The sequence below is a fragment of the Chiroxiphia lanceolata genome, chromosome 15, assembly GCF_009829145.1.
Source record: "Chiroxiphia lanceolata isolate bChiLan1 chromosome 15, bChiLan1.pri, whole genome shotgun sequence".
Classification (NCBI taxonomy): domain Eukaryota; kingdom Metazoa; phylum Chordata; class Aves; order Passeriformes; family Pipridae; genus Chiroxiphia; species Chiroxiphia lanceolata.
Genome location: NC_045651.1, coordinates 15628108 through 15640955, shown reverse-complemented (window position 1 = coordinate 15640955; position 12848 = coordinate 15628108). Strand labels below are relative to the sequence as shown.

General features: G+C 41.5%; 1 protein-coding gene across 2 annotated transcripts in view; it reads left to right on the top strand.

The window, feature by feature from the left end:
* The window catches only part of SPOCK1 (SPARC (osteonectin), cwcv and kazal like domains proteoglycan 1), a 265743-nt gene extending 255966 nt beyond the window's left edge, over nucleotides 1–9777 (top strand). For both annotated transcript variants that reach the window (XM_032702921.1, XM_032702920.1), the window contains 2 exons: nucleotides 4378–4515; nucleotides 5521–9777. In XM_032702921.1, the coding sequence (XP_032558812.1) occupies nucleotides 4378–4515; nucleotides 5521–5711 (329 nt within the window). In that variant the 3' untranslated portion in view covers nucleotides 5712–9777. The remainder of the gene's footprint in view (nucleotides 1–4377; nucleotides 4516–5520) is intronic.
* Nucleotides 9778–12848: the final 3071 nt, after the last annotated feature.

Below are 12848 nucleotides of genomic sequence, written 5' to 3'. Positions count from 1 at the left end.
CTAAAATCACCCAGTGGTGGGTAGGCTGATGTTTATGTGCTGGTATCTTATTGAAACTTCTGTGTGTTTGTGTGCACAGAGCCAAATCCCTGAGGTGTACAGGACAGATCACACTTACAGCAAGCCCTGCATTTCACCCTGAGGAGCCTGGCTGACCTCAGACCAGGCTGTCAGGCCCTTTCTCAAGAATCTGTTTCAGGTTCTCAGAGCATCCCCAGCTGCAGCACAGAACGTGCACGTCAGCTCTGCTGCTCAGGTGGCTCTCAGAGTCCAGCCTGATGTTTCTGGACACCCTGCAAACAGAGCTGCTGCAAAGCTCATCTTTGCCAAATCCTGCCATTCCCAGGTGCCACTGCCATTTGGACTCAAGGTTCAGGTACCTTATGAGCAACCCCAACCTGGATTCATTGGTTTAAATGAAGAATAAACATTCCCAAAGGCTACAGGGGCTGTAGTTTAGATCCATCATCCTTTCATGGCAAGTTTAAAAAATTAAGATGTTTCAGAGTTGCAGCTCCTGCTGTTTGTAGCTGGGGGAGCAAAGAGGATTGATAACTCAGGGTATGTGTGCTCCACTCAGTAAATATTTTGCATTTGTGTTCAAGTGGATGTTGTGTCAGAGGAAGTCACGGTGTTCTGTGTCTCATGGGCGTCATGATTTCCAAAGTCACCTAAAAGAACAAGAAGCCCAGTTCTTCATAGATAGCTTTGACTATCCCATATTTATTTTATGCTTTGCTGTTATTTACTGTGTGCAGTAAATGTCATCTGAGTTGAAACATAAGTGGTTTGTGGTGGTGTGTGGGAAGAATGATGCCTGTGTTGCAGGTAGTGGAAGGTGCAGGTAGTTGTAGCACATGTCACTGGGATCTGATCACAATGGCAGGAGCAAAATGACAAAGTAAAAGCAGTAAGAATGGTCCCTTAGCACAGATAACTTCTAGTCAACTGTATTTAAAAAAAAAAAAAAAAAAAAAAGAAGAAGGATGAAAGTGGCTAAGCTCAACAAATCAAGGTGTCAGGCACAGGTTGTTCCACAAGCTAGAAAATTATAATATAGAGAGGAACTCTTTGCTTCACCTACCTTGAAAGTCTGCCTGCATAATGACGCCTGTCTGGGAGCTTTTAATCTGATATCAGAGCTATTTATACAGCAGAAAACATTGTCTTTTCGCTGACTGGAAAATCATGCAAATGGAAACCAAATGTAGCAGCAGTAAAGATGGAAAAGAGAGATGAATATTTTCAGACAAACTAATCTTAATTATTCTCTTTCCTCCTCTGACCCTGACACAGAGAGCACAGCACTTACAGTCTGGGCAGGAGCATGGAGATGGTTTCTGTTAACTTGTATCCATTGATAAAAATGATGACTTTTGATATTGTGTTCTCTATATATATTTTTCAAAACACATGACACTTGCAACAAAGAACTTCAAAGCCATTGCCATTAGATGTGTTGAATTTGGAGGCTTTCAAATAGAGTCTAGCATCCCAGGAGACTGAATTAAAAAGTAAACAGCACTATTCATCTTTTCCTACCCGATTTATCTAGAGTACAATTAACTGCAGAGACTGTACTTTTAGAGCATACAACTGTGCAGCCTGATAATGCTTCTCCCACATCACTAAAGTAATAAATTTCTGCTCCTGTCACTATTTTCTCCTGCATTAGCCCTGTGGATTCAGCAAATATAATAGCTAATACAAGGAGCTGTGTGCTGGGTAGCACTTATTTCTGTCAGGATTTTACCTGTGTGCTTCACTATCTTTAGCATATAATTATTCTCTCCATGTTCTCTGAGGAAGGGGAGTATTATATAGATATGGAAATGATGCAAAAAAAATGTATATTTTTGGATCCATAAAGAGGCTACAGATGCAATAGTGCTGTTTGAATTTGTGTGGAATATAATTAAATACTTTACAGGACAAAGAGAGATGGGGAGGGAGGATTCACCAGCCTGAGGAGTTTGGTGGGGAGTACTTAGCACAGCTGGTCCACCAGCCCTCCCCACACTGCTGTGGAAGCACTGCCTGTGTAAGAACCTCTGGAGAGGAAAACTCCTTTCTCCTTCCAGAGTCTGCAGATGTTCTCTGATGCCAAACCAAATTACGGGGTGAAATATTCCCAGAAAATGGGCTGGCTGAGTGCCCTGCTCCAGGAGAGCAGAGCTTATTTCCAATGAGCACGGGGTGATTTGTGCCCAGTTTACAGGACGAATCATCACTTGCTCCCAGTGACTCTCTGTCCTCTCCAAATTATCACCTGCACCTGACAGGTTGGAGGGGACAGGCTGTATCTCCCCTGTGATGGTTGGCAAATACTGTGACATTGGTATGCACAGCTAAATATTTAAAGCTCTGGTGTTACATAGGAATTGGCACGAACTTCCCACGCAGAAGGAAAAGTACCTTCTACTCCTCGCTGTGACCCAAAGTGTGAATCTATTCCACACACAGTTATGCTGGCACTGAGCCTGGGCCATAATTTATTTTTGAATCTGAGGCTTTTATAGGCAGTGTGGAACATTTTCATACCTTACAAGAAACACTGAAACTATGCAAGGAGGGCTGTTTCGGAGAAGGGAAAGGTTGCATTGCCCAAGGAAAAGAGAAAGCGTGAGACAGTTTGAAATGCAGGAGCTGTTCTCTGCTCACCCCCTAATGCCACTGAGGTTCCCCCTCTGATCCTTCCCTGGAGCCAGATGTTCATCAGATATAACAGGGGAGCTCTAGTGACATGGGCACAGCTATGCTGGTTTCCACCAGCTCAAAGTCAGCACCTGAGCACTTTTCCCAAGGTTGTGTACAGTCTGATAAACACCTGGAATGCTTATGAGAGAGAGGATGTGAGCATAAAGATGAAAAAATACCTTTCCTAATCAATATTGAAATAAAAGTTTGAACAGTGAGCGTTATCTTACAAAAACCTGCAAAGGCAAATATATGTATGTGATTATTAGAACTATTCTCTTATAAATAGGGAAGATGAGTCTTTGATAGCCTTTAGTATGCTTACATTTGTACATGAACTTAATTGTGGTACCTATAGGCAAACCTTCTATAAGATCATGCTCTGAAGTTATTTTAAAATACTCTCACTAATGGACGTGAAGTGCTCTCCAAAACTGATCTGACATACAGAGATTTCTGCAGGTGTTCAAAGGTTTCTGTTCTCACCTTCCAGACCCACATTAGCAGCACTCAAACATTACAGAGCAATGAGTCTGGAAATTCAGAGATTCACTTCATATAAACACTCTGTGTATGAGACTGACTGACCTCCACTTTTGTGTCTTTTATATAGCCATGACATTTGGGCAGCATCTTCTCATTCATTTTTTTCTCTGAGAAATGTAGTGGAAGTGGCTCCTCTAACACCTGAACTGACTGAATAGATGCTATACCCATGGAACTAGTTAAAAAACTTACTGCATCACCACTAAATCACTGGTATCTCTGACAAAGAAGAAAAATCCTTTCTCAAAAATCACTTGCAATAAGAAATTTGGGGGCAAGGGTGTGTTTATGCCATGTTTCAAATTGAAGCAATTGACAAAGAAGGGAAAAATGAATGTGGTGACCTCCCGTGGGAATAAAGCTAATTCATCTTGAAGGACAAGAGGGCTCTTCATATTGAAGTACATTTGCTGTATCTGCCAAAAATGGTGGGAACAATAACACAGGTTTCTCCTGAGAGTTTTCCTGTCTGCAGAAGCCAGAATGAACCATACAAGGCTGAACTATATTGGTTTTATTGTGAAACAAATCTTGGGCTTCAAATCCAAAGACTTACTGACTCAAATCCTGTTGTCCCTCTCTATAAAGCTTGTGTATTATTTCTCCTTTTATACATGGAAACTCTCAGTAAGTCAGAAGATGTGCCTGAGATTAGTATGAATAGCAAGCAGATGGCAAATACCTTCCAGGGACAATTACAGTGTTGTGGAAGGACTTATATGATAAACACTGAAGGAGTGCAAATGGAAGGGAAATGTAGAATTAATGAAGTTGGGGTAATAATCCAGTTGGGAAGAAAAGTTTAAAACCAGGAGTTAAATCTGAAAAGGCTCTGTGGGAATATTAATCATTCAGGGACAGACTGAACCTCTCTCTAGTGCTGTGTTGCCACCTCCCTTTGTGCTGTACGTGCACAAACATTTACACCCTGTGCCGTGACCAGGGTGTCTGGAAAGAGCTTTTCTCTTTTCAGAGAATTTCTTCCCCCCTTTTAGGCAGCAGATAATCACATGTATTTTCTTGTCAGCATTGCAAAGATCTCCCTGTAAATAAGTGATAAGTTCATGATACTCTCCATAGCTGTTTGTTCCTGCAGAGACTTGCATTACTGAGCACACCTTATATTTTATTCAGGTACTTTCATCCCCCGGTGCAATGAAGAAGGTTATTACAAAGCCACTCAATGCCACGGCAGCACAGGGCAGTGCTGGTGTGTTGATAAGTATGGGAATGAGATAGCTGGCTCCAGGAAGCAAGGAACAGTCAGCTGTGGTGAGTAATGATGTGCTTTCCTCAGACAACACAGGAATTACCACTGTTGTGAGCCCTGCCACTGCTGTAGGACCAGGTAGGATAACAAAAGTGAAACATGAGTACCAGAGTTAAAACTGCTCCTGGATTTCCCCACCCAGACTACAAATAGGCCCCTTACTGGTCCTCTGGACTGCAGGGGCCCAGCAAAAGTTAGCAGGCAATAATAACCACTGTTCAGATATTTTTGCTACCAGCCTGGAAAATGTAGTCATTGATATTAAAATTCAGAGTCTGGGGTTGCTCTGCGTGGTTATTAAATATATTGTTTTATTTACTCTGGAATTCACATTTACTGGGACTCCATGAATAATGGCTTTCCAGGCAAGGGAAGGCCTAAATGTGTAAAACATTAGCAACTACGCCCCAAAAAATTGCTGACAGGACAATATTATGTATATAAGTGAAATTCCAGTTAGCTGTTGTTCCTAAACATGCAAGATTTCACCTGCATTCCTTCAGAGGGCTTCAGTGGTGGTTGTGAGTGCAGCTTTCTCTTTTGAGAAGGAACAGAGACCTAGAAGGTCCAAGATGCCCAGAAATCACATCACAGATGTTACATTCAACAGCTTCATTTGCAGAGTGAGGTTTATGCACTCCAATAAAATCAATTTGTGGAATATTTTTAGCCTGGTTTACAGAGCCATGGTGGAATTGAAGTATTTACAAAGGAGTAATGATTTTCTGGCCTGCGGGCACGTGAGCTGGAACTCTCCAGTCATGTTTTCAGGAGGAGGAGGATGCAGAGAGGTTGTTTATGCAAGTAAATTTTTCAGAGTAAATCGATACATATTCATCCCAGTTCAGAAAGAAAATTGAAATTTAAAGGGTGTTAACATGAAGAGCTGAACCAATGAATTTAAAAAGTAACACTGCAAATGACACTGGCTTGCATGACAAGGGTAGTGGTGAACGAGGGATTTGGTGTCCTGGGAGGGAATGACCTTTCCTGCTCACCTGTTTCAGAAGAAGAGCAAGAAACCTCAGGGGATTTCGGCAGTGGTGGATCTGTTGTGTTGTTGGATGATTTGGAAGAGGAACCTGAAGCGACAAAAAAAGACAAAGAAGGGAAACTGAAGATTCATGTAAGAGCAGCTAATGAAGATGATGAAGATGAAGACGACGACAAGGATGATGAGATTGGTTATATATGGTAGTGCCCATCATAATGAGGACTCACATTTTGCACAATATTGCAAGTCACATCATATCTCTGCAATTGTATCTGAGAGTACCTGGCACAAATATTCCCTCCCTACTGAGTTTAATTTTGTATAGTCTATTTAATTTGGATGACATTTTTTTTTTCTTTTTTTCCCAGCAAGGACTGTTTGGAATACAGCTTTTGTTTGGTTGGGTTTTGGGGGATTTTTGTTCTATCCACAGGGGCAATGAGTTTTGTTTCAAAACCATTTCGTGTCTTAATCCTCACTTGCACCACTTATGAAATACATCCTGTGAAAGGAGAATCCCAGAAGGGGCTCAACAAACCAATACAAGGCTTAGAAGCCCTTCTCATGTGAGAGAATTTGTGTCATAAATTGTTACCTGGATCGTATCAGAAACAGTTTTTTCTTTCATGAAGAAGGAAAAGGAGGTGCCTCATTTTCTAGCTCATATTTGTGATGTTCCAGTAAAGTCTCTTCAGACAGTGGCTGCCTGGTACCAGGGGTTTCATCCAGAGAGAAACCCCCTGGTAGGATTTTCTCTTTCTTACATTCTCTGAGTCCAACAGGCTTAGTCCAGCTCACGCTGAAGGCAAAGCTCCCCCCCGAGCACAGGTCACTGACACTGTTTATTTGACAAAGAAACGTGGTCTGGATGTTAAAGAGATGCTGAGAACCTGCAGCTATCATGGACCAAGCCCCACAGGCAGGGAACAGAGTCCATCTGCCTTTCAGAGTGCTTTAGGAGAGTTTTTTTGTTTGTAGCATCATGAGCACCTCCACAGCTGCTCCTCAGCTTCTGTCTGAACTCATTTGCACTCAGAGCTTCCCCGATGTCACACAGGCAGCCTCTGCTTGCAGCTCACATACTGTGGAGCTGCCTGTTCCCCATTTAGCAACCCCTCATCCCAAAGTTATAACACTGTCAGACACACTAACCATCAGAAGTAATAAGCTGTCGTTTCTTTAATTTAAAGAGTTAATATTTATTTGGCCTGTTTAAAAGAGCAACTTTAGGGGGGTCATATTTCAAAAGCATAACCCCTTTGCACTGCACGCTTGTAATACACACTCCTAAAAAAGAATAGTGTTAAAATCCAACCTGTGATTCCCTCGACATCTCCCATATATTAAAAGGTCTTGTATCACAGCATATTGACATTAAATTTTTTGCAGTGTCCTGTCCCACGGCAGTTCTCTGATGCTGTGGTGACCTTTTATTATTTTTGCTGTTTTCAGAAGCACTAAGAGGAACCTTAACCCCACGCTTGCATTAGGATGCAGGTGTAAGTATTTTAGCAGTGCCTGTGGTTTGCCAGTGAATTATTTTGCAGAATGAAAAATGTGCTTATTACACCAAAATCTAATTAGATAGGTTTTTGTTTGGTTTTTTTTTTTTTAATTCTGAGTTAATGGTGGACATAGAGATGGAGACATGGTTGGTTACATAGTCACCTGGAAGCAGGAAAATACCATGCTGGTTGGCAGAAGTCAGTTTTTTAGGTACATTGGCCCAAGGCCTTTGGTCCTCAGCCCTCCCAAAGTCAGTGCCCACCTGGCAGGGCTCTGGGTAGGACCTCTGCTTTCAGTCAGGATCAAAAGAGGAACTCTTTTCAGGCACTATGTGCTGCAGGGGCTCAGTTGTTTTCCCCTCTCTCATTTCCCATTTATCTAGATCAATGGCCTGAGAACAAAATAAAAACGTGCATAATCATTATTAATGCAGAAGGATGTGTAAAACCAGGAGGAATTTGTTGTTTCACGCCCCTGCATCCTCCCAAAAATCTGCCATCACAGTCATTTGCAGAAGGCCTTCAATCTGCCCTGCCTCAAATCCCTTTGGTTTTTCTGTAGCTGTAAAAAAATATATTTAAAAATCATTGTCCATGAGCTGCACAGCACATACACACACACATATACACTTTTCTAGTTGCCTTTTCATAGGAAATCCTGCTGACTTGCAAGAGGAATGGATAAACCAGCATTTCTGTCTCCCTAAACAGTATGATTTTGTGAGAAGCAATTGAACATTGTCAGAAGGTTTCTTCTCAAATGTCCTGTTTCATTTTCTTTTGCTATTTTCTTACTTAACCCCTCACTGCCTGGGTCTGGCTCTGCTGTGCCTGAGGCACAGAGCTGCCACTTCACCCTGACACAAACCTGAGCTCCACAGTCAACAGAGTTATGCTTGTCCTCCTGCCTGGCCTCATTTTCCACACAAACTGTGGGGGTTTTGGGCAGTCCTGGTGCCCCCTTTGCAACAGCTGACCCTGGACTATGCCTTACAGCAAGGTCACAGAGCAAATCCCTTCTCCTGCCCAGCAGGGTCAAACCAAGTCCTTGCAGGCAGTACCAGGGGCCAAGGCTGCAGCCCTTTGTATCACAGGTGAACGTGCAAGATGGCTAAACTAAAGCTGTTAAATAAGTCTTTAAAAGTGAATATGGCCACCTTTCAGCTTACATGAGCAGACATGGCCCCACCATCCATTTTTCAGAACCACTGATAGTCTCCTACCTGTGATCTTTCACATGCAACGCTTCCAAGTCAGAGCTGGCAGGGTTTATACCTTTAACTATAAACCAATTCCTGTCTCCAGCTGGGTACAACTACAGGGGAGTAGTGTCCAATCCCAGGTTTTCCAGCCTCGACATGACAGGCTGTTGTGCTTGGAAGGGCAGCTCAGACCATGGATTGCTTTGAGAGCAAGTCCCCAGTTATTGCAAAGCTGTTTAGCAAAGCCCTTTTGAGATCCACTGGCATCCTCCAGTGGTGGGGGATCTGCAGCCTCTATATATACATATGTATATCTATGTCTGTGTATATACATTTATGCACATATATGTGTGTGCATATGTATGTGTGTGTGTCCAGTTTGGGAAGATGCAGTGAGGAAAATCTATTTCTTTAAAAGAAACCAGCGATTCTACCAAGAACCAGTGCTCTTCCAGATCGAGCCCCTTCCATTCTTCATGGTTTGTAAGGGATTTTATTTGCTTCCAGCTTAATTTAATGCCTTTCTTTTTCTCTTTCCTTTTTTCTTTTTTTTCTTTTTTTTTTTTTTTTTGGCAAAGCAGGACTTCCCATCTGAATCAAGTCATCAACCGTCCAAACATTTTCCTATTGTGAAAAATGGAATCAGAGTTCTCCCATTCTTTTAGAGACACAAACCAATTTCTTAATCTCATTTTCTTTCCATATTAGAGACTGTGAGATACTGTTAGGTGTTGCTCTGTGTTTCTTTTAACTACTGTGGTTAAATCAAAACGTTGAGTTCAGATTTCAGCACAGTTGGATTTTTTGGGGTCAATACTGGCCTTTGCTGTGAACACAAAGAATCCTTTTCATTTTCTTTGCCTTTTTTTTTTTTAAGCTATTCTGTGCTATTATTTTAAACCATTCAAAGTGTTTATTTAATATTTATTCTACAGTTTATATCGAAAATGTAAAGTTTATATTTAAAACAACACTGTTTGTTAGTGAATGCTTCTCTTTGCCTCTCCAGCCTAGTCTGTTAGTCTCAGTGTACATTTCTGGCATGGGAATATTTTGATATTAGAAGTTTTGTAGCCTTTTTCCCCTCAAGCAGCAACTGACACAGATCTAAGGTCACCACTTGATCCAGACCACCAGATCTCTCAAGCTTAGCTTCCCACATTTGTTGGCTTTTCCTGCAGTCCCTTCTGTGTGTCATTCGGGTTCCTTTCATCCACAGACTGCTTTGTACAGTTACTATACATCAAAAAGCCCTTTCTACAGTAGGTGGGTTTTGGTCTTTTTATACTTTTCTCAATGCTGTTGATGTCTGTTACTGTTCAATGTGTAGATCTGTAAGGAGAGATCCAAATATTCCGTGTTTCAGTTCGATGTCCCTACTGTAGATGGATGTAGACTATCATAGTAAGTAGAACTGCATAGTAAATTCTGAATGCTTTTTCCATAAGGAGTTAAGTGGAATGTGAGCATTTTGCTACCTTTGGTTAACTGTAAATGCTTAACTGTAGTCTGAAATAGTTGCATTTTTGTCTGTCTCAATAAATTTTAATTTGTCTGCGATTCCTCATTGCCAGTCCTGAATTTTATTAAACTTTGGGGATCAAAAATACTTCACTATCTTGACTCAGCATTTAATCACACATTGAGATGGATGGTCCTTTGTATTTGCCTTATAACTTACACCTGTGTTCAATGCCAGCTGTAATCTGTGAAGTTAATGTAAGGTCTCCAGAAACCTCTATATTAGAAGCAGAAATTAAATCAAACTGGATGGAATAACTGTACCAAACTCAGAACTTTACAAATTATATTAAGATTGATTTTTAAGGAACTAGCAAGGGCAGACAGGGAAGCTTTCATTTTTATTTCCTCCCAAGTTTGCAAATTTTCATGGTTTTCTGTCTCTTCTGATGGTATCCGGGGCAATTCCATTAACACTCTACAGTGGCCATTATCTACACAACAAATGAAGGCAAAATTGTTTTAAATACAATTGGTGGAAAGCCATCCTCATTTAGAAATACCTGGGTTTGTGTCTCTATTATTAAATTAGAGCTCCTCTATTATATTATTAACCAATTTAAACAACCGACATTATTGCAGTGCTAATTACAGAGCTTAAAATGTTATTTCATCCCCTTTCGTGATGTGTATGGGGAACATTAAAAGTACCACATGAAAGCATGAAACCTATTTTCAGACATTTGTGCAATTAGCATCTCATCAGGTAATACATTTATAAGGTATCTGTCCATACACCATTGGTGAGGGTCAGAACCTGCCTGGAATTTCTGTTCCCTTGCCTGCATTCATTATTTTTACTGTGGGTACCACACATCACTTCCAGTGTCTTTCCTTAGCTGACTCTGCAAACAAATGGGTTTTTCCCTTTCCAAAACCACTCTGAGACCCTTTGAAGTGTTTGATCTTCCATGCTGAAGGGTTTCAGCTGTTCCAGACATCAGGTGCTGTGTGTGGCACTGAGGACTGGGAGGAGAGCAAGCAAAATCCAAAGCTTGAAGGTGTGTGAGCTGCAAATGAGATTTTAGTTGTCAGAAAGGGTTGATGATTGCAGATTTATTTTTTTTTAATATCCCTTCCAGTTTTCAGTGGGAGGCATCTTGCAAGCTCTGTTTGGTGTTACACACACACCTCCCTTCTATTTACAAATGCACATGTATACGTAATATATGTATTTATAGATACATAAAATATATGTGTGTGCATATATATATATCTATATATACACACACATATATACAGTATTTATGCTTATATAGACACACACTGGTATGATCACCTGCCCTTAGAAGTGTTGGTCACAGTCAAAAAGTGCCATAAAAAAGGAACCATCAATTCTAATGGTTCTCACACCTTTTGGCCAGTGGATATCTTTCTCTTAAAGTTGTTTTGTTACTCTTCTTCCCATAAATATCAGTGAGGTTGAATTTCTTCCTTACTTTTAGATGCTTACTCTTCAAAAAGTTGCATGAGGTGGATTGACATAACTGCCCCTGTTATTAAATAGGTTCTCCCTGCAAGCATATGCAGTTCCTAAACATCTCAAAAATCACCCATAAATTTGCTTCTGCCACTCACCTTTTTAGTAGCAGAAAAAAAAAAAAAAGACACTGAAAATACTTAACTGGGGATCTCAGTTTTGGGGGAGTGAGGGAGGGCTCAAGGGACTGGATCCCCACTGAGCCACATCTCGACAGCTCTGAGGAGCTGCTGTGCCCAAAACTAGTCCCCCCATTACCACCTTCCTGCCTCAGTCTTTGCTCTTTAGACTCCCCTGGTTTCAGGATATCCACCTCTGGGAATTCCTTCCGTGCCTCACCTGGTGTTTTATCACCTGTACTTTGCTATTCGCTCCTGGAACAACTTGTACTGGGCTTAATGCTGTGAATTGGGACTTTGGTTTAATACATTAAAATACCCGTAGTGGATCATTACATCCCACCTGTCATGTCCTGATTTATATTTTGCTTTTCCATGATTCTATCCTCCCATTTTCAACGAGAATCTTGGGACTAGTTTTCGTGAACTCCCTGCCAGGGGATACAGACTTTGCTTCTGTGCTGATACTGAAGAGTGTCTGTGGCTGAAATGTTGCTCCAGCAGTAGTAAAAAGTCAGTTTGGGCTTAAGCTAAAATGATAGCAGGGTTGGCTCTTACCTGGAGGACAGTGGGGTCCATCCACACCCAAAAGTTGTACTTTGCATCCTCAGTAAAATCTGCCAGACCAGGCAGTTCCACACTGGGGGGGGGGGGGGGGGGAGGGAGGTGATACCTCTGCGTGGAAAGGGACAAAGTTACAAAAAATGGCCTTTTTCCTTAATTTTCTAATAAATAAATATTTTCCCTATCTTACTGATAATATTTTGCAAATGAATATTCTCTTCTTAGCATGTTCTGTGAAACCTCTGGTGTAAGATGCATGTATACACTTACACCCCCCCCACACTCTGTCTCTCTTTCTCTTTATTTCCTCTCTTACAAAATTGTCTGTCGAGCTCCCCACCAGCTGTAAAGCAGTAGCATTACAGCCTTCACTGATGATTAGTTTCATTTTCCCCTAAATATACCGACAGTCAAAGGGTGAGATATTAAAAAAGAAAAATCATGTCACAACAGCTTTGCACCCTGTACAGCTTTTTGAATAGATTAAAAAGAGGCAGAGTGCTATTAATAAGCTTTTGACTTTCTGAGCACTCCCATTTTTGGAATCAGACCAGCTCTTTTGGAGGGGGAGGGGAAGGCAGAGTGAAGAGCAGTCTTGGATAAAAAATAATGATGAAACAAATAGATTTAGGTAAGATGGGAATGAGAGGGACAGACCCCTCAAGCATGGGCAGAGCAGTCCTACCCACTCCTTCCCAGTGACTCCAGGAGCTCAGGATCAGCCCATGACAACCCACAAACTGAAGAGGCAGGTTTCTGCTACAGGCTGAGCTGGTGCTGTCCCCTGTGTGCAATATCCAGTAACTGCTTCAAATGAATCCCTGAAAACAAGGCTTAAAACCACACAAACCACACAGTGGCACGGCGGGAGGGAGGGAAGAGCAAGGCCAGAAGCAAATTCTGATGTTGCCAGCAGTCCATCAGCCCAGCAATGAGGCAGAGGTGTGTAA